Below are 23080 nucleotides of genomic sequence, written 5' to 3'. Positions count from 1 at the left end.
AAGTTTTCCCTAAGTGACCCTCATGTGCACCATCCATAAGACGTGCCCTCAAACTCTCCGGGGGAATCAGCCTACCACACCGCAAAAGAATACCATCCTCTACAGTGAGTTCTTCAGCAACCTTAACATACGTCTGAAAAGGTCCAGAGACATACTTTTCCCTCGGCCAACCAGACTTCAAAAATTCAATGACACGAGCAAGGATAACATCCTTTGCCAATTCTCCTCTCCATTCAGTTTCATTCACAGCACACATGCCTTCTAAATCTAATGCCGCTACAAAACAATCTTCTCGATCATCTTCACACTCAACCTCGGAGTCATTGCCAGAGATGGGGAAGCGTGAGAAATAGTCAGCCCTGACATTTTTCGTTCCAGGCAAATAGGTAATGTCAAAATCATACTGTAGAAGCTTGGTTGACAACCTTGCAATTCTAGGGGTGTGCTCTTTAATCTTTTCACCAGACAAAATTGAAACCAAAGGACTGTGATCTGTGCGTATAGTGAAATGACTGCCCCAGAGGAATGAATTGAATTTTCTGACTGCCCACCAGCAGGCCAATAACTCTTTCTCGATGACCGAGAAATTCATTTCTGCACCACGCAAAACCCTTGATGCATAAGCTATGGTGTTATCAACCTGACCATTCTTCTGGGTGAGCACCGCCCCAAGGCCAAACCCGCTAGCATCAACAGTCACCACACACTCCTTATTGGGGTCAAAAGCTCTGAGAACACTGTCACCCACTAGCTGAGACTTGATCCAACGAAAAATTTCATCACAATTCTCATCCCACACAAAAGGTACATTTTTCTTGAGCATGTTGGTTAAAGGTTGAATCTTTGACGCGTAACCCTTGATGAATCTAGAGTAGAATTCACTCAGCCCTATAAAAGATTTCAGACCAGGTTTATCCAGGGGAGGAGAGGCGTCCACAATGGCTTTTACCAACCCTGGACGTGGCTCAACCCCTTTGTGAGAGACTACATGCCCAAGGAATTCCATTTTCTCTTTAAGGAAAACACATTTTTCCCTTTTAAGAACAACGCCCTTGCTTTGCATAATGCCTAACACCTGACTCAAGGAAGCATCATGTTCCTCTTTGCTTTGCCCAAAAATTAAGACATCGTCTTGAAAAACGATCACTCTAGGAGTGTCCTTGAGCATCTGACTCATTAACCTCTGGAAAACAGCTGCCGCAGATGCAAGACCAAAGGGCATTCTACAGTATTGGAAGCTGCCAAAAGGCGAAACGAAAGCAGTTAAGTGCCTAGAAGACTCACTCAACACCACCTGGTGGTAAGCAGATGCTAGATCCAACTTAGTGAACCACCTAGCGCCCCTGGTTAAAGTCAACAAATCTGTAATCTTAGGCAAAGGGTGCGAGTCAACCCAGATGTTTCTGTTGAGGCTGCGTAAGTCGACACAGACGCGTAAATCTCCATTCCTTTTCCTTGCAACAACAAGAGGAGACAACCACAACGATGATTCGATGGGTTCAATAATACCCTTTTTGCACAATTCCATGAGTTCCTTTTCAAGATCGTCCCTGACACTAAAAGGGACTCCCCTTACCTTATGCTTGACTGGAATGGCCCCTTCCTTAACTCTGATTTCGTGTTCGAAGCCTCTAATCGTTCCAAGACCTTTACTGAAAACGGAAGGAAACTTAATGGCCAAACCCACAACATAGTCATCAGTTTCTACAACTGCCAAACTTTCTGAAATTAAAACTTCCTCTTCCATTCCCACCTGTTCTCTTGCACCAGGTCTTAATATCAACCGAAACAAACCACCATGGAACCACCCCAAAATGTTAAGACCTTTGCAAGCCACATAAACTTTCCCAAAGATTTTCCTTCCCCTGAACTGAATGATATCCTCAAAATACCCATCCAAAGCTATTCTGCGCCCTTCAAAGGACACAGGAGCTCTATCTGGAGGTTCAAGTTTTCTTCCTGGCCAAGTCTCATTAAATAGTTCTTGGGTGATCATGGTGACCTTCGCTCCCGAGTCTACTAGTAAAGAAATGATTTTATCACCCACACCAAAATTTTCATATGGATCAACACAATCCGCAGGGTCACCAACAATGACCCCATCATCACGCACAGCTATGACCATGTCTTTGTCGACTTTGGTAACCACATCAACGCAAATCTCACTCTCACGAACCACAACAACCATATCTCTAAGATCATCTTGGATAGTACTAATGTGATCTTCCCCCCTGCTGGTGTTATCATTGCATTCTGCAACACATCCTACCCCAGTAGTGTTAACCTGACTTTGAGACCTATTATTTCCCTGCCTAGGATTTTGGCAAATTTTGGCAAAATGACCAAATTTCCCACAGGTGCGGCAAGTAGCGCTCCTAGCCGGACAGAACTTATTGTCTTTATTGTGAGAGGGATTCCCACATCTATAACAAATGTCACGTCTAGAAAACAGATTCTTATCGTTGCGGTGTGGATAAGAAGGAAAGTTCCTCTCAACAGGTTGCTGACCAGGACCAGTTCTGGATTCTCTGCTCTCCTTGGACCTCACAATAGAGACTGTCTCTTCGTTCTTCTTTTCAAGTTCTTTAACCTCTTTCTTCGATAGTTCAATACTTTTGGCTGTGCGGATTACTTCTTCGAGGGTAGGATTCCCTAACGTGAGCAATTTCTGTTGTATCGACTTGTCTGTGCATTTGCAGATGTATTGATCCCTGATCAATTGTTCTCTGAATCCTTCGAATTCACACTCAGCACTCAATTGTCTTAGAACGGATACGTAGGTTTCCACATCTTCGCCTGGAAGTTGGTCCCTTTTGAAAAACTTATGCCTGATCACAACGAGACTCGGTTTCACGTCAAACCTCAACTCCAATTTCATCCTTGTCTCAACATAGTCATCGATGTCGTCTTCATTGTTTCTTGCAAGAGGAGGTAAATGTTTAAAGATTTCCCTACCCTCGAAACCCAAAGAGTGCAAGAGAAGACACTTCTTCCTTTCTGCGCGGTATCTAGACGCGCCTATTGCACCAAGGTATGTTTCGAAGGCGTCGAACCACTTCTTCCAAATTATCGGCGGATTCCCTGGTGTCTCCAGGAAAGGTGGAGGAGGTGAAACAGATTGCATCATCGGATTGAAAAAAAAACAATAAGAAACAAGTCTTGTGATGTCGCTGTGCCAATTGAAGAACAATTCTCCCTTAGAACATTCAGAGTGCAGACTTGTAAAGTAGCAAAACACGATGTAGAAGAGAAAACTCGTTTTGCCTTAATAGATTCCTTTTTGATTCAGTGGATGCTGATTTCCCTTGAATTAAAAAAAAATTTTTTTTTTTTTGTATTCGACTGTAAATGTAGAAGTAGCGCGTTATGGAGGGGAACGTTGTTTAAGATTTTGAAGTCCTTTGACCCACAGCGTGTGACGCATAACAGTAAGTTTTGTTGATCTCGTTTAGCGTTTTCCCATTAGACTAGCTCGTTTGCCAACCACGTAGATGACAAAATGGCTGCTGCGTGCGTGGACCCGCGTTGCCAACCACAGACGTCGCCGTCAAAATGGCCGACGGGTCGTAAACAGCGCGCCTTACGCTGCCAACCACACGCCTCACACAGCGCCAACCACGACCGTTGCGCTTCCGCTCTCCGCCCCCAGATGAGCGCGCAATGAAAACAAGTCGGGGCACTTATCTGGAAATGTCCGTCGTCGTGCAGTCCGCTCCGGATAGGTTCATCCTGTGGGCACCGCTCTTCTCCCTCAACGCGACTCCTCTACTTCGCCGGCGCTTTGGTACGCCGACCTTCACTCCGGATCATCCAAGTTTCACGAGGTAAAACAGCAGGTCCGTTTCTTGCTCTTGAGTATCGTCGCCAATATTCCTGTAGTATCAATGATGAGTCACAGACGTAGTTTGCTGTGATTAGGTTTATTGAGCTCAAGAGCAGCACAGCGACAGCCTCAAGGTACAGCATCCAACTGTCAACCGTGAGCATTCCACTGGCCACCTCGGAACTTCCAACATACAGGGTTCCAACTACCAGTGCCATAAGGGCACAAACACAGAATACTACAGTCTTGTGTTTAGTGGGCATTCTGTCCCATAAATTGGGGATGAATACCCTTATCTACCCCCAGGGTGGCAGAATGTCGATTCTTCCCTGGGGTGGGAAGATCATGGGCCCAGGGCGCCACCTCTCACTCCCTCACAGAAATGTCTCTCATCCTCGGTACCACCCCTTCTGCATGGGACAGCACCTGGTGGCCGACCGGCCTCTGAAGCCCACCTACCCCTTCAGACCACGCCAAGAACCTCAGCATCGTTCTCGACTCATCACTCACCATGAACCGACAGGTCAATGCCGTCACCTCCAGCTGCTTCAACACACTCTGCATCCTCCGCAAGACCTTCAAGTGGTTCCCCCCTGAGTCAAGGAAGACAGTCACCCATGCACTCAACACCAGTAGACTGGACTATGGAAACGCTCTCTACGCCGGCATCAACAAGTCCCTACACCGCAAACTCCAGACAATACAGAACACTGCCGCCAGTCTTGTCCTAGGCATCCCCCGACACGAACACAGCAGCCAACACCTATGAAGCCTCCAATGGCTCCCTGTGGAGAAAAGAGTCACTTTCAAAACACTCACTCACGCCTGCAAATGCCTACACAACAACAAACCCAAATACTTCAGAATCAACTTCCACGTACCCAAAAGAAACCTCCGATCATCCAACCTCGCATTGGCTGAAACCCTGCGCATCCACAGAGCCCGAGCAGGCGGAAGATCCTTCTCTCACATTGCAGCCAAGACCTGGAACGAGCTACCGGCAGACATCAGACGCGCCCCCTCCCTGAACACCTTCAGGAAGACCCTCAAGACCTGGCTCTTTGGTTAAACAGATCTGCAGACCCTCCCTCAATGCCTTGAGACCCTCACGGGTGAGTAGCATGCTTACAATTCCCTGATTGATTGACTGATCTGGTGTTTAGTGGGCTTTCTGCCCCCTGGGGGGCAAATCAGGGTTATTGCCCGAATCCTCCCCTTATTAGGGCAGACAAGACTGGCTGTGCCCTTTTGGGGTGGTGCATGGTCATTCCCTTGGTGGGCAGCCCCCTCCCCTTTATTCTTGGGTTCTAGTGGCCGTTTTGCCTCCCCCAGGGGGACGATTAGGTTAATTATCACCATAGCCCCTCCAGAGGCGGAGGGAAGACTGCCTGTCCTCTTGTTGAGGGTGGGGGAATGGACGTGTGTGGGGTAGCCACTATCCCTATATTTGTTAAGAAAGGACATTCTCTGTTGTCTAGTGGGCTTTCTGGTGCCCCCGGGGGTCAAGACTGTTGCCTTATGTTTTTTAGGGGTGGGGCATGGCCATGTCCGTAGTGGGCAGCCACCACCCCTTGATTTATTTTCTTACTTGACCCTGGTGTCTAGTGGACTTTCTGCCCCCCTGCTGGGGCAGATTGGAGGTAATTACCTCCATCCACTTCCAAGAAGGGGCAGAAAGACTGACATTTTTAATTTCCCCCCTGGGGTAGCACAAGCCCTTGTTTAAGGGGTCACACCCTCTACCTTGGTGCCTAGTGGTGGAACCCTGCTTAGGGATCACACTATTGTGGTGATCCCTAAGCAGGGATCCATTGGGCAGAGGTAACATTGGGAAGGGGACATTCTTCCCTTTCCAAAGATACCTACCCAAGATACTCAGTGCTCAGGGAGCTGGGGAAAATTCTCCTACACACTGTTTCAGTGAAAGTGAAATGAGCTCATTTTACTTTTACTGCAATGATGTCAGGGCACCCTGTGCACCAATCGTCATTATAGGAAAAAGAAAACCACACAGGCTGCTTGGTAAGCTTTTCCTGAGCAACCCAAGCTAAAAATAGAATAAAGGAGTCCCTGTGGTGCAGCGAACTAGAGGGGCCTTTGTATATATCCCTAGTGTCTGCCAGTGCCCGACAGACACACTGGGGAGGTAGAGCAGGTGTCTGCCATCGGCCAACTCCCACACTTAAATGTTTAAACATGGTAAAATTGGCGTACACCTATTTGGCACATTTAATGTACTTGTATGTCCCTAGTAAAGTGGTACTACATGTACTCAGGGCATGTGACTTAAATGCAACTAGTCGGTTTTCAACACATTTTGTGCCAACCACTTAAGTAGCCTCTTTATACATATCTCAGGCCTGCCATTGCAATCTTTGTGTGCAGTTTTAACCTGCCATTTTGACCTGGAAAACCTAAGCCATTAGCCAGGCCTAAACCTCCCTCTTTAATACATTCATATAGGTCACCCTAGTGTAGACTCTAAACAGCCCATAGGGCAGGGAGTAGTGTATTTAAAAAGCTGCACATGTACTTAACCTTTACATGTTTTGGTAGTAAAAAAACTCTTAAATTCATTTTTCACTACTGCAACCCCTACCCCCCCATAGGATAACATTGGGTTACCTTATTACATACAATAAGTGATAACGTTCATTTGGGAATAGGTGGTAATATTGAGTTTGGTATCTAAAGTATTGTAAGTTAAAACCATTTTTCATGTTAAAGTCGGATTTTAAACAGCATTTCAGAAAACAGCACTTTTAAAAAGTTGCCATTTTGGGTCACATGACAAGGTGTAACTGGCAGTTGGTCTTTGTGTATTACTCCCAGCCAGGGAGACAAATGGTGAACAGGTTTTGGAATGACAGGTGGCAGAGATGTTACCTCCCACACTTTCACATCATAAAGACTCTGCTTCAGCACACTCATAAAGGGTTCCATACTAGTCTGTTCTGCCACCAGTTGAGCTGGGGCCGGGTAGGGAGGCAGGAAATTCTAGACACGTCTATAGAGGGAGGACTCTAGAAGCTTTTCCCATTTCAAAGTGGGCACCGGGCATAACTTCTTGACCCTCCGATCCAACTCTTTGGTACACATTTGGACCTGTGGAAGGCTCCAAAAGAGGACAGCTGTGATGCTCTGCTGCAACAAAGACTGTTATTCTGCTGCCGTGCTGCCTGAGGGAGAAGGACTGGACCTGCATCTAGAACTCAGGAACCACCAGAGTGACTTTAGGGGCTAGTTGGCTGGTCTCCTGATCAGAACCTCAGGAACAGAAAAGGCTCCAACCACCTTCCACCGTGCACCTGGACTTTGCCCGCTGTGAGTCTTGGTCCCAAGTGGTGCTTCCCCAGTCATGGACCCTTGGAAGTATTTGTATTTGTATTTATTTATTTATAAAGCGCTAACATTCATCCTTGGAAGGACATCACGGTGCTGAGGAGAGGTGGCAAGTGATTCGATAGCAGCTCTGCTTGAGGATTATTGATCTGATCTGGGGAAGAGAACTGTCTTTAGTTGTTTCCTAAATGAGAGGAAGCAGTCATTTGTTCTAAGGTTAGAAGGTAACTCATTCCATTTTGTTGCGGCAATGTGAGAGAAGGCCCGTTCTCCCATCCTGACAGTCCGTGCTCGGGTGGTGGAAGCTCTACCTGACGTTATGGATCGTAGGTTCCTTGAGGGTTTATGTAATCTAATCTTGTCATGTAGGATGGTTAGAGTAGTGAGAAGACGCCGAACGATTATTCTCCAAGCTAACCACATGGAAGGGAGATAGAATTTTGCTCACCGTTGGGGGCATGTTTCCTAGTGTGTTTTTCCTCTCGGTTGGTATGAGGGGTTAAACCACGCAAAGGCATTGGCAGCACAGTGCCTCTAGCAGTGGCATTCAAAGTGAGTGGCCCTGAGGAAATTGCCTGATCTAAACCACGGCAATGAAACATGTCGGCTGTAAGTGGGGTGTGAAGTGATAGGTAGTCTTCACACTCCTCTGTTTTATATTTAAAGGCTCTACTGTTTGCAACAAAGAAGGGAACATAAGTAAAGCTTAATGCCCTGGTTGCGCAGTATCTTATATGTCTAAATGTTTTAATGTTTGTTAGTTTTTGTTACATATAAGTTGTGTTCACTGCATCATGCACTGTTATTTTGGGTTGAGACACGTTTTCGTTAAAGCTTGATGGCACCAATGATAATAACAGGGCCATCCTGGTGAGTACCAGCCAGGGGTCCCATTGGTGGTACGCCCGTGAGGTGCCATCTTGCTCTGCACAAATTTTTTGTCCGTCCAAAGTACCAGTGAGTCCTGTGTGTCTCGTATTGTTGAGATCAGAGCGAGGCTGCTTTTTAAGTAAGCAATAGATTGAGATGTCGCGAGTATCCCTAGATTAAGGAACTCCCTGGTGTGATTTATGAGCAACCATTGACATCTATATATCACTAAGAAGTATTGCAGTGAGAACTAGGACTCGTTGTGTTTGATGACTCTTTGAGTGGAGGGCGTCCTAGTTCTGTCTTTCCCTCTAGACTCCTTTTTGTATACATGTAGGATGTTGGGGCCTGTGTCGTGAAGTACTTTGTGTGAAATACATAGTAGTTTAAAAGTGGCTCGTTGTCGCATTGGGAGCCAATGAAGCTCACGCATGCAGTTTTTGGCTGAGTCGTATTTTCTTTTATTACAGATGGCTTTGGCCGCGGCATTCTGAACCATCTGCAATTTAGAAAAAAGGTAATCTGCCATTCCCACAAACAGGGAGTTACCATAGTCCAGCCTACTCATCAATAGTGACTGGACTAGTGTTTTCCTGCACTCTGTCGGAACCCAGGGGAAGACTCGTCTAAGCATCTTCAATAGCCCGAAACCTCTGCCGCAAACTATGGAGACATGGGATTTCATGGATAAGTCCCTATCCAGTGTTATGCCTAGATTTTTGGCTTTTGCAGTAGGGTTGGGAGGCGAGCCCAGGTCACTCGGCCACCAGCTGTTGTCCCAAGCCTGTGTGCCTCTGCCGAACAGTAGGATTTCAGACTTGTCGGCATTTAGTCTAAGACAATGGTCCTGCATCCAAATTGCCAACTCAGTCAGGCAGTTTGTCAGTCTAGATTTTGAATCATCTTTTTCATCAATGGTGACCATCAACTGGGTGTCATCCGCATAAGAGCACATTTCGACACCCCACTTTTTGCCAATGGTTGCCAATGAGGAGACGAACACATTGAACAGGGTTGGGCTCAACGAAGCCCCCTGGGGAACACCGTATTTTATAGGTCGCGGAGGGGATGTGTAGTCACCCAAGCGAACTGATTGGGTTCGATCCGCTAGGAACGATTGTAGCCATCCTAATGCTTTATCTTGAATTCCTTTCTCTGCCAGGATGTTCAATAATTGATCGTGGGGTACGGTATCAAAAGCCGCTGATAAAGTAGACGTGGAAGTGGACTTGAAGGTGCTCTACCAGCCCAGCTGTGGCCTTTTGGTCAGAACCGACGCAGCATGATGTCTCTCCTTGCAATTCCGTATCAGAACCACCTATATGAAATGCATCCCTGACACAGGACCCAGCAGCTCTTCGAAACCGCCACTACGCAACACTTTCTCAATGAAGGACCTCACATTGCAGCTCCTCAGAACTGCCACAGCATGACGCATCCTTGATGCATCTTAGATGCAGGACCTCACACCGCAGCCTCGCAGCACCCAGGAACTGCCACTGCGCAATGCACCCTCCATGAATCCTTCATGCAGGACTTTACATAGCAGCCCCATAGCACCTCGAATCCACTGCTGTGCGAGGCATTCTTAAAAAGGGTTCTTTCAACGCTCTGGACAAGGACTTAAAGTACTTTGTTCGGAGAGGCCTAACTTGGTCCCTGTATCCAGCCCACGTTCCATCATGGAGCACTGTTTTTACACAAATCTTTAAAATTGCCTATCTCCAGTTCTTCTACATGGATTTTTGTCATTTTGTTGTCAAATAATTTATTAAATTCTACCCTATTTTTCTAAGTTATTGTGTGGGATTTTTCTTGTTTTATGTCTTAACTTTATTACTGTTTGAGTTGGTGCTTAAATACTTTATACATTGCCTCTCAGGTAGGCCTGGCTGCTTTGGGACCAAGCTAGCAGACGGTTAAGCACAGGTCAATTTTGGGTTTGCTTGTATTTCACCCAGCCAAAAGTTTTGGTTGCTGCTTAAGTAGGGTTTCACCCCCCTCAACCAGAAACCTATTTTCTCATATGATGTCTTTTAGGGAGGTGAATTATCTTTGTTGGGGAAGAAGGGGATGACTAAAATGAAATCGCAAAGTAGTGATCAGTTTCCTGCCATACCATTTCACAATATTTTCCAGTCTTATACCTTTTATTGGGATTTCAATTTATTTGAGAATTTCTATCTTTGATCACGTGCAAATCCTAACAAGATTAGATAAATGGTGGTTTTACTCATAAAGAAGCCAGATTGCTTCTTATAGGTAAACTGTTCCTTCTCCCTAAAATTAACTCGAGTCATTGACCAGACAGCTTTCATTAAATAGTGCACACTACAAAATCATTTGTTTCCAAGTGCTCACAATTTGATCATTTAAGGATTTGAGGCACACGGGGAGAGTGGTTTATTCAGGATAAACATACATTTGTGAGGAGGAGAAGCCAATTTTTTGAAACCAGGGGTCCTGAAATCTGCAATGCAGACACCATGTCTGTTAATTAAACGAGTAGTGGCAAAGCCAATAGGTTTGGCGTTGGCCACCAGCTTTCAGGCAATTCTTGTTTTGTTCTGTAATAGTTTTTTCAAAACTTTACTGTTTGGGAACATGAGGGACTCTCATCAATCTAAAACAAAATATTTGGCTCCGGACAAACAAGTTGTATTGATCTCAGAAAGTTCACACATTGTCACAGTGCTTCCTGTCACTGAAAGGAACTACTTTCTGTGTGGATGTGTTCCATGTGAAAGGGCTGCAGTCATAACTTGTAGTGAAGTCAGTCAGTGACTGAAGTGGGCTGATACATTGCCCCTTTATGCAAGAGTGATAGAGTGGGTGGAAGAGAAATGTGAATGACACCAACCACATACTAATGGATAAAGTCTGGCTGATATTCCTATAAGTATCTTTGTTATACACAAATTTATTAAAATCAAAGCTAACACAAACCGCAAATAGTTAATTAGTCTGGCATTGTCTGTAATCTTCTTGCCTTTCAGAAAGAAAGAAGGAAAGAAAGAGAGACAAAGAGAAAGAAAGGAAGAGAATAAATGAGAGAAGGAAAGAGAAAGAAATTAGAGAACGATTAAGAGAGAAAGAAAGAGAGAGAGAAGGAATGACGAAAATAATGCATAAAGAAGACACGAATGAAAGAAGGAGAAAGAAAGAAAGAAAGAATGAAAACAAGAAAATATGAAAGAAAGAAAATAGGAGAAAGGAAAGAAGGAAAGAGAAAGAAAGAAAGATAGAAGAAGAGAAGGAATGAACAAAGAAGAACGACAGAGATATGACAAGAAAGAAGGAAAGAAGTCAAGAAAGAAAGAAGAAAGAACAATAACTCAACAAAGAACAGTTTCAAGTGGACAAAATCGAACCTGGTATGCTGTGAAATAACAGCAGTCAAAATCGCAAAACACTCCAAAGGAGTTTACAAAATTATTTGCTGGAGATGTGATCTGATAAAGATTGAAAGTCCCTCAGCATCACATCAGGATCTAAACATAAAACAACATTAAAGTAATTATAAAATAAAAATAAAAACACTGTCACTAAAGGGAACTAGCTTGTGTGTGGATGTGCTTCACGAGAGAGAGCAAAATGCAGTCACTGAAAGTAAAGTTAGGCAGTGGCTTAAATAGGTTGGCCCACTGGAACATGCTATATTCTGTATACATGTAGAAATGTAAATGATACAACAAACCAATGAATGAAGAAAGGTGGCTGATAGCCCCTGTATGTAAGTATATTATGCATATTTTAATAAAAATCAATCTGCTTTGGCTACCAGCACATCTTAAAAAATTAGTACCTCAGACTTCTTGCCACATACCCAGTAGCGGTCGGTGGTGGGAGTGCTGCCGGGCAGTTAAGTGGGGCAGGGGAGGGGCAGAGTGGGGGGTAGTAAACTATGGAATACGGCCAAATGCAGGTAAGTAAACATATAAATAAATAAAACAAATGTTGTTGCGCGCACTGCATCGCCAAATTGGATGCAGTGCGCTCAACTAAATTCGTTTTATTTATTTATATGTTTACTTACCTGCATTTGGCCGTATTCCATCGTTTACTACCCCCCACCCTGCCCCTCCCCCGCCACACGTCACCACCCGGCAGCACTCTCACCACCGACCGCTACTGCCCATACCCCCTCCTTAATCTGTATCTCTCTTAACGATTTTTCCTCCTCTGATTATCACAGAAGCATACTTTGAACATATTTACAGTGTTGGGAGCACCAGTGCTCTTTAAAAATCAAGTTTACTTTTGTCAGTTACTGGTTCGTACCCATCTCTGGACTTTTAGCTACATTCTACTTGCTACTGATGGACTCGAGAAGAGGCGGGCGGAAAATCTATTGCCCACTAGCACATGTCACATAATGAGGATGGAGGGAAGGGAGAAGGCGCAATAGCAGTGTAACATGGTTGAAAGGCAAGTATTCATGTTGCATTTCTGAGAAAACCTATGCAGGTATGGCTTTTCTTTTGCAATAGCTAGTGGTGGAACCTGCACAAAAGGCCAGTAATTGTATTGGATATGTAAGAAAGCCCATGTGCATGCATGCCTTTACTTTGTGAACCAGAGTAAAGCTATAACTCCAACAACATGACAGCAAAGTACAAGAAATGTGTTTACCTTGGCAATTAATGGGTAGTACTGTGTTTTTTAAAAGTCCATACAAATAGCAGACTGCATCCTAACAAAAAGACAACTTCTTACCACATCAACAAAACCTAATATAAATACAAATAGAAAAATGTAAACTTTCATAAAGTACCATGGTGTTGATGGGCAGCCCATTCAAGCACCTGTTCACAATGAAAAACTTATGCAAGCCAATGGATGAAGGGGCTTCATGCAAAATTCTCTCTCTCTCTCTCTCTCTCTCTCTCTCTCTCTCTCTCTCTCTCTCTCTCTCTCTCTCTCTCTCTCTCGCTGCTTCTTATTTTTGTACTTTGTTTAAAATAATAGCATGGAGTCACTAAAACAATACAACTGCCTGCAATCACACATGAGAGTGCTGATCTATCAAAAAATACTTAAAACAGAAGCAGAATTACTTAGCAAGACAAGCCCAAGTCAAATACCATTCTTTTTGCTCCTATTCCTGGAAATCCCACTGAACGAATAAGCAAATTCCTCCTACAAACAAATGCTGTAATGAAAAGTACACATTACTCCCCCTTGTCTACCAACATTGTATAAATGTATTTGTAAAAGAGGGTTGACAAGTTACGCGCATGTGCCTTTCCATCGACCTGTTGGATACCATGCAAGAAAAACTTCATATCAATCTGAAGATGTATTAGACAATGAACTGTGTCTAAATGAAACCAGTTGGACCATATACAGGCCTGAAATGAAAGGAAGGATCTTATTAAAGTATTTCCAGCTTCATACTATGTCCACACATAAATCTGCGTTCCTAGTAATTGGGGTTCAAATTCTTACATTTTGACTACTGCCAACAACTGAATGGCATTTGACACAGGAAGTTCTCCAAACTCTGTGCTTTGATTTTCTGTAAGTAGGGTTGTGCGCTTGGGATGGCTGTTTTGTTTTGTCTGCAAGAGCACCTATGGATGAGCTACGCATGGAGTTTGTCTATGTGCATACAATATAAAAAAAAGCCAAACCTACGAGGCTCTTCAATGATTCTCACTTTTGGTACAATCAAAAAAACTATTGTGAATGAAAGACACATATCCTCTACATGGCATAACATTTCTGCCAGTAGCAACTGGTCAAATAAACATTCTTGCAGTGTGGAATTGATGTCATGTGCAAAAAATGAGAGCAACTCTAGTTTTCCCAGATTGAAACTCCCTTTCCTACTTATTTATTTTTGCCATTTTATATGTCCCGTATTCCCAAGGGGTTTTGAGCTCTCTTACACAGGGGACACAGAGTTACAATAAAGAAAGTAGTCTAACAGCCACAGAAATATACAAAGGGGAAATGCCAAAACACACACATATATTCACAAATAGCAGTGGAGAAGAAAGGTATTGTAGTGAGATGTACATCAGGATGAATGCCCTAACTCATGATAAACTTTGACTATGAAGGATGCCATGATCAAAATGTCAGTGCTAGGAATGGAAGGGAGAATTATGCATTTCCTTCGATTTATTTTTTTACAGCACTCAGTTTAAATACAAATCAGAAATAACCAACCATCATGTGGAAAACTACATATCCTATCAACAGCATATTAGGGCAGAAACCTCAATAAACCCCTTATGAACAATCTATCAAAGTCTAATTATAATAGTGTTTCCCAGAGATTGGTAAAACCTTTTTTCTTTCGGTTTGGCAGCCAATTAAGTGTTCCAGTGGCGTCAGGAATGCTTTGAGATTTATTGTCTTTTTATCTGATGGTAGATTGCAAAGACAGAATGATTGCTATAAGTTTGATAGCTCTCTAGTGCCCATTCACCCAGCTCCCAGCCTCCCTTTTTCTTCACAGTGATGATTACAGTTTAGTTAGGGTGATTAAAAGTAATATAGCATTTCAGGTTTCTCTAGTTTCTTATTGGCAGCGTTTTTCACTCATTTAAGTGGCGGGCAGGCACAGGTAGCCCAATCCTCCCAAAGTGGCAGGAAGAAGTTGTGGCGGTGCATATGACTGGCTTGGGAGGACCCACTCTCCCTGCACTACGAGTGTGGGTAAAGTGCCAGTAACTACAAAGGTGCTGTGGTGCAGTCTCAGGTACGCTCGAACCAATGCAACAAGCAGTTGGATATCATTGTTGTGGGCACCCTACATTACCACAGGGTCTCCATGCATGCAGACGCCATATGAAAGCAGATAGCACAAAGATCTGTCTCAGCTCAAACCACCTTTCTCGGTCTTCGTTTGGCTGGGTACTCTTTGACATGTAGGCCGTTGTCTTGGCACTTGCAGAGGTTGGTAACTCTGCATAAATCATGCGTGCGCAGAGCACTGTGAGAGGAAGAGCAGTTTTAAGTTGATACCACGTGTATATATAAGAAAATATCCCAGTAGCAAAGGGAGGATCAATCAGGAGGAAGGGTTCATGGAAGCCCTCAGCTGACCAACAAAGCAGTGCAGTGGGGGTATTTTTATACTGGGATCATACTGTTTATCGCTGATCTGTCTCCCAGACCGGTTGAAATCTCATCTGGCGAATGCAATAGATGTCCTTCAGAGTCCCAGGTTCATGTTGACCCTGGAGAAATCAGAGTTTGTGCCAGATCGGAATTCCAGCTACCTCCGTGACCCCAGAACCTGGATGCTGGATACCGGGGTGGGCCTGAGAGATGAGACATTTATAATTGACAGCGGGACCAAATCTAATAAGCAGTCTATTTAATCCCTGGCTTTTCTGAACTCACACAAACTCAGTCTAATCAGATGCATCAAGCCTTATGAAAATATGACAGCAGAGTAAAGGCCAGCAGAAGATTAGCAACTCCTGATTTTGACCAGGAAAGCTTCTGCTACCGGAAAGCTCCATTGGGTCACTGTGTAAGTGGGCATCAATACTTCTTGTTTAGGGGCCCATTCAACAGGAGGTGTCAGTAATGGCTGCTATGGGGCAGTTATGGTGCGGCGGGGATTGGTGGTTTAAAAAAAACAATAAAAAGAAAAATCCACTTACCTGCCGGCATCCCCGCCCCGCCCAACACCTACAGAGCCCGTACTGAAAAAGAAAATGATAATAACAGGCTGTTATTATCATTTTTTTTTATGTGGGGTGACGCTTCTCCGCCTTAGCAGAGGAGTCACCGCTAGGAGGCACTATGGCCTCAAAGGCCTTAATCCTTGGGACAAGGATAAAAGACACTATGAATGCAGTGGATTGTTTTTTTTAAACTGATTGCTCTGGTAGAAATGAATGGAAGAGAAGTGCATAACCGTCACCTCAACAAAATTTAAACTTCCCATTACAAAAGCAATACTTTTTTACCTTCTGCCGAATAGTTAAATTGTAGATTCTTATCTGCATGTAGCTCTGCCCGTATATACAAGAAAAATGAAACACTTTTACCTAGCGTATGTAAAATGCGCAATATACATTTCTGTTGTAGTTTTGTTTATGTCAAATACAAAGGTTCACAAAATACTTTTCGCAATTTTTAAACTAAGAGATTTGGAACCAAACAAATTCACAACCTGGTTGTGTAGCTGTAAAATTGTAATACATGCGTCTGCATATGTTCATACATTTGCACTACTGTTTGTCAAATTTTTCTCAAGCTCGAATTCGGTTAAGAAATAGAACATTTGCATTGCGAACAACTCCAATCCGGGAAAAAAAACCTTTAAAGTAATACCTGTGATTTGATCTCCAGGAATAAATGTAGTTTTCGATACCAAAATCTTGTACGGAGCCACGGTTGTCTGTGGAGCGCTTTTGTGGTCAGGTAACATGGAACCGCATACAATACTGACTTTTCCGTTTGGATAGGAAAATACTGTTGTAAAATGCAGCAAGCACAGGGCAATCACCACTTGCAATGCACACATTTTCATCTAAAAAGAAGAAAAAAACACATTAAAACTGTTATACGAGTTTCCCTTTGTTGTCATTCTGCAACAGGTGGGGCTGTCACGTGGTTTGAATTGTGACATGTCTGTCTATTTGTTTTGCCAGCTGTTTCATGTTCCGATGATGAAACACTTTTCCAACAAAGAGAGGCGTTTTCATAGACAAGCCTATGAGTCACCACGTTCAAGCGCATTTCTTCAAATTCCCTGGTAACATTTCCCACTTCTGTGATCAAGGGAGTAGCTTAGTAAGGGCAATAAAGCTGGAGGGATGGGAGTCTGACATTACCCATAATGCAACGAGGTGCACCCAACTAAAATGGATAGGATGGTCTGGAGTCACTGAAGTTTGGTAATAGGCACAGTTAGGAGTATTAGTTTACAGTTATTTGGAAAAGTAAGGCTAGTCATCATAGGCCCTCGAGAGATATTTTCTGTTATGCTGTTCACTGTACTCCAGTTCCTCCTCACTGCATTGCAGGGCAGAGAGGCACAGGAGAGCAGGCTAGCATAAGCCCATAGCTAACATCAGAAAACCATGCTTAGATAGGCCGACCTTTTAGAAACCCAGGGCCAGCAGCAGACCATGCTTGCGAGAAGAAGGAATCCAGAAGGGCAGGCTAACTGAAAACTGCAAAGTAGTAGAAAATGCGGCAAGCTACCTAAAGGTGATTAATGACATAAGGAGCCTAAAACTACTGCAAAGGATAACTTGCAACTAACTGGACCATAAAGCCCTTGAACATGGTGGTGATCGACAGAGCAGAGAACCAGTGATCCCTATTTCTTTCTCCCTTTTAATAGAGAATATAGAAATGGTATCACAAATTTATGATAGAGCCATGAGACACCCATGGGTAATCGTTCGCGCTTTATAAATGTCAGTAAATAAATAAATAAATAAATAAGATATGTAGAATATGTGCGTTGATTTGTGTGCTGAAAAGTTTTGCAATTTTTGTGTTCTGCTGGGGTGTACAATTGATCATTGTACAGCTTCAAGTGGTTGTAAAGTTTTGAGCTCCTTAACTTATTTTAGGGCTTTTATACATTTCTAAGTGTTTGTGGCTGTAGTAAATTAATTTTTTTTAAAAAAGATATGCCTGTTAAGGATAGAATATAATTTGCCAATATTACTTCGAAGCATGTAGCACTCAGAGAACAAACACATAGATTACTGCATGCCTCTGAGCTGTAGTGCGCATATGATGAAGTCAGGAATTGTATTCAATGTGTCCTGTTGCTGTAGGGTGATATGTTACTGTGGCTTGGCGCACAATATGGCTGCCTAGTGCCACAAACACACTTTTTACCGTAGTGCAAGGTTGTCTGCCTTTTGTATGGCATAGCTTTTGTACTGGAAGAGTACCCTTCCAGTACAAAACGCTATGCTTAGATTAACATTAAACTTTTCACACTTTGAATGTGTCCTGTTCAGTATAAAGTGGGAAAAGTTAGCAGGAACAAAATCATTTCTCCTTTTATAGCTCAAATCCCTTTCTACTAAGGTTAGGAGATGGAGCTTTGAATTAAAAACTGTGGGTGGTTACATAGGAACACCCATTGAACGCCCCATTTATGCGAAATAATTTTGCAAAACATTACTTTGCATTGCATTCAGAAAACTTTCCAGAACAAAATATGTTAGATCCAAAATATACATTTTACAACAGGTTTGCCTCTCTTCTGTGATGCAAAAGCAATGCAAAATGTTTGAAATCTGTCCCAGAGAGTTTTACACCACATGGTATTTAAGTACCATCTTCTGGTCCTTCCATAACCTCTGCATTACCAGAAATGTTGAACATCATTCTTTGAGAAATGTGGCAACTATTCCTGCAGGGCTTCGAAGAAGACAGGAAATCAACATTACAACCCAAAGCCAGATGCACCTAAAGACATCAACAGACAAGTATACAGCACGAAAGGGGGTAACTTGTGTAATTTGCTGTCATTTAATTACAAAACAAGTTAATTAAAATTTCAAAAGAATACATAGAATTAAATGAGAATAACCCTGCACACACAAGACCTGAGAGGGGTGCAATGCTACGACACTTTGAGTTGATCGACCACTGTAGTCAACCTACCAGATGGAACAAGTTGGATGAAAGAAAGTGTGGGGTCTTCAAAACGGGCAAGAAACCTTTCCAAGAGGCATGGCCTACATAAATAGTTGTGTGGATAACTAAAATCCTGTGTTTCACAATACATGTCACATTGCCAGTACTTGAGTGTTTCTCTTTGAGGTGTAGGTTATTGCGTCCAGAAACATAACACAACAACAGACATGGCCCTAAACAAGCCAGACCCAGTGTCTTTGCCAATGCTTTTAGCAGTATCAAAGAAATGAGTAACAATAATGATTTTGTTGCACATATTAAGAAATTCAAATGTTTTAATTTTTTGCTGTAAAGGCATGTGTAGTAAAGGCATATGCTTGGTATAGAGTTGCGTAGTAAAGGTGATCCGTGGTAACGGTATTGCATGGTAAAGGATGCGTGGTAAAGGTTTTGCGTGGTAACTGATGCGTTGAAAGGCTGTTTCCCCCTGTATGCAACACTGATAGTCACTGTAGGAAATTCATACTATTTTCATGCTCTTAATTTCACTTCAGCTTTCAATCATGCCCCATCCTGAACAGTCATCCACAAAGAGAATGTACCCAGAAAGCTAGCACTCACTCGACACATGTAAAAGGGTCATATGCTACATGAAAAAAGAACAAAATACAACAAGTGGAAAAAAACCAAATACTTTTTGAAATGTAATCACTGAAAGCATTAATGCTATGGATTATCTCAAGGCTTACTATAGTCGTTAATGGGAACTCAAGTGTTATTTTCACCTGTAAAATACATGAATTTAAGTCTCAAAAGGGACCCATTTCAAAGATAGTTGTTAATAACAGCTGCATTTGAGACCTTACAGGACCTTACACTTAAAACCCCACAGTTGGTATGCTAATGTTGAGTGGTTGACGGGCAGGGGCTCTGTGCCTTCTGCCTTGCCTGCACAACACACACATCTTCTTAGCTCACTCTGCCATCCCTGGCCCAGTATTAGAGGACGACGAGCCCCTGAAAACTAAAGCCAGTTGCCTGGCTTTGGCTCATCTGAAGCCCTGAAACCCTAAACCAGATCATGTGACATCTGCCTGCCCTCAAGTTCCTACTTCATGTGCTAAGAATTAACAACACTGTTGTAACCTTTGATATGAAACAGGTCAGAGAAAGAGATACCCATCTAGTAGCAAATTTGCACAATAGGAAACCATTTAATCTGGGATCAATCCTGGCTTCCCCGCTTGAACAAACTGTGTGATACTAAGCAAATATTTGATTTCACCAAGCATCCTTTTACTTCATTACCACATAAGAGAGAACTTTAAAAAATGTGCTGTGCAAAAACGTGATGTTTAATTCAAACAACTATAAGTTGCTGCATTTATAATGAACATGTAGGCCTAATATTGGTTAAACACGACAACTAACTTGACTCTGATTTCAGAAATGGCATTGTCATAATGGTGGCTGGATGCATGAATATTTCTAAATTCATGTTTTTAAAACTATCACTTTAATAAATGCCTCTCAATGAAGTGATATAAAAAGTACCAAGGTGGAGCACTCTGCATGCCAAAGAAATACACTTTACTGTAACTTTATCCTATTTGTGCATGATGTTTGTGGCATGATGAACTCTGCAAATATTGTCTCGGGAGATCCAACTGTTATTGTAAAGTCACGACCCAACTAGGAAATTATTGGGGGGTGCACCACACCATACACCTCCCTTGAAGCTCCGTGTTGTATGTGATAGTGAGATATATGTGTACACATATTCCTTACAGAGATGTTTTAAGGCATGGGCAGAGTGGGCGCTGCCCCAGGGCCCCAGACTTTCAGTGGGCCCCCTGATAAAGCAGACTCTGTTGTGCAGGCAGTACTACTCTGCTGACCTTGAAAGATTCTTAAACAGGTTGTTTTAAATACTGGTGTCCTTTATTTTATTTTGTAAAAGGTTTGTGTGCGTGAGTCCATTACCGACGTTTTGCTGAAAATTCTTGTGTTTATGTTTATCAACACCATGCAACATCCACAAAAAAAGTTTTTTTTAGATTGAAACAGGATCTCACCTATGAGAAACGGGGGGAGTCACAGAGATTATTTGCAAACGATTAGTGAGCTGCTGTTGTTAAATAGTCTCAAAGGCAGAGAACAGGTACCCCAGGACACTGGATTACTGGACTCTGCAGCTAACTGGGCTCAGTCAGCATCCAGCAGCACCATTGATAAGGAGTGCGGACAAGCCAGCAGAAGCGAGAAATGCAACAGAAAATGACTGTGAGCAAGCAAGATGCTAAAGAGACAGAAAAGGGGCAGATAGATTGGCAGCCATCCTAAAGTGTAAGACAACAGGTTATGGAGCCTGTGGGTCCACCAAGACTAAACCACCCCGAGAGACCACGCTCGGAACCTCAGCATCAACTTTGACTGCTCTCATAACGCCAGATCAACTCCTCCACCAGCTTCAACTGCCTCCGCATCCTCCGAAAGACCTTAAAATGGATTCCCCCGAACACAGAAAAACAATCACCCACGGACCCATAAACAGCAAACTGGACTACGGAACGCCCTCTACGCCGGCATCTACAGGACCCTTCTGCACAAGCTCCAAACCATCCAGAACGCCGCGGCCAGACTCGTCCTCGGGACCCCGCGGCACAAACGCATGATGCAACACCTTTGAGACCTACACTGGTTCCCGGTTGAGAAGAGAATAACCAACAAGCTTCTCACCCATGCCTACAAATCCCTCCACAACATCGGACCCAAATACCTCAACGTTAGAGTCTGTTTCCACACACCCAAAAGAACTCTCCGACCTCGCCCTATCGGAGACACCTGCAGAAGCAGAACAGGGGGAAGGGCCCTATCCTACATTGCAGCCAAAACCTGGAACGAGCTTCCGGTCAGCATCAGACGCTCTCCTAACTTGCACATCTTCAGGAAGGACCGCAACACCTTGCTCTTCGACTGAGCCAGAGCTGCCTACCCCCCAGCCCTTTGAGACCCTCACGGGTGAGTATCACGCTTTATAAACCCCCTGCCTGATTGAATGATTTATTAAATAGTAGTGTCATTAATGGGTGATGTGTGTTATAAAACATTATTCCCAAAAGTAAATTCATTCACTCTTTTAATGGCACAGTATGATGCTGAACAGAATGCTAGCACTGCCGACAGAGCCTAGTCTATGAAGAAGGGACATTTCTACTGCTTTTACCCTATCTGTGCCGGTTTTGAAAAGGTCAGAAGCTTGCATTGATGTTGATTGAGTTGTACTAATTCTTAGTGGGAGGTAAGCTTGCACAACTGCTGTCTGTGCTGTACCTGTTTGGTGTGTGCAAAAGAATCTTGCACTGCTTTTCCTGCCACAATCACCTGTCCGTCCTTCACCTATACCTTAGGGAAGCTTGCACCACTGCTATCCATGATGTACCTGTGTTGTAAAGTCGTAAAACCTGGTATAAAACATTTCACTTTACAAAAGCTAAGACGATTGCCATTGTCGACGCTTGTTTTAATATAGAATGGAAATACAAGTGCACAATCTAAAAACAAAAAAGTTTTTTTCGTGGGAAACAAGCACCGTTTTCCAATTCTATCTAAACCGATTTTGAAAAAAGAGTAGCCAAGTGGCTCCAAGCTTCACAAATTCAGCCAATCCAAGCTTTTTAGTCAACATCACTTTGCATGTAGGGATGATTTTGAACCCATAATGAAAAAAATCAAGACTACAAGTTCCAGAATGCAGCGTGATGTTGTTTGTAAAGCCACGACTGGCTGATGACATCAGATATTATTGAGTCACTTGGCACTTTTGTAAAAAGCAAAATAAACGTGAGTTGTGATTTTCTGACTTTTTTTCTTGGAGTCAATCAACGAGTCAAGGTGAGAAGGACAAGGACAGACATTTGAATGCAGACATGAGCATCCGTATACAATGGGCAAACATTATCATTCATCTCAACAAAAGGGCATGCTATAAAAAAAAAAGGATTGCTAAAAATAACTCAGCCTATACGGCTACAAAGAGTTTTAACCTAAAGGCTACAAACAGCTCCAGCTGTCTGCCAGTGCTCTTGACATCAACACCAAAAACATCCAAACAGAGGGGATTTAGGTCAGACACTTTAGGCCAGGGATTTATTTGGGTTACCTTACTTCAGTCTTTGCTTAAAAAAATGTCATTCACATTTTGGATCGGTCAAAGAAGTATTTCAGTCTCACCACTTGCCATTGGTTATTATGTGTGATAGTTCCCATACTTAAAGAGCGCCGTTACAGTACATGAAGACACATTTGTGCTCCTAAAACTGTTTCCAAACTCCTGTAGATGCTGAAGCGCTGGTAGATTTGCATCTAAATAGGATTTTGCATATAAATATACTTCTACTCTAAAAGATTCCACATGTCAGCAGATAAGGGGTAATTCAATTTGAACCTAAATGTAATTTTGCATATAAA

At 43.1% G+C, this 23080-nt stretch overlaps 1 protein-coding gene across 1 annotated transcript in view; it reads right to left on the bottom strand.

The window, feature by feature from the left end:
* The window catches only part of LOC144755902 (putative ferric-chelate reductase 1), a 328302-nt gene that overhangs the window by 270525 nt on the left and 34697 nt on the right, over nucleotides 1–23080 (bottom strand). The window contains exon 2 of the mRNA XM_078645292.1: nucleotides 16334–16532. Within this exon, the coding sequence (XP_078501418.1) occupies nucleotides 16334–16532 (199 nt within the window). The remainder of the gene's footprint in view (nucleotides 1–16333; nucleotides 16533–23080) is intronic.

The sequence above is a fragment of the Lissotriton helveticus genome, chromosome 1_1 (assembly GCF_964261635.1).
Source record: "Lissotriton helveticus chromosome 1_1, aLisHel1.1, whole genome shotgun sequence".
NCBI lineage: Eukaryota > Metazoa > Chordata > Amphibia > Caudata > Salamandridae > Lissotriton > Lissotriton helveticus.
The sequence above is the reverse complement of the archived record's forward strand: the minus strand, read 5'-3'. Positions and strand labels throughout refer to the sequence as shown.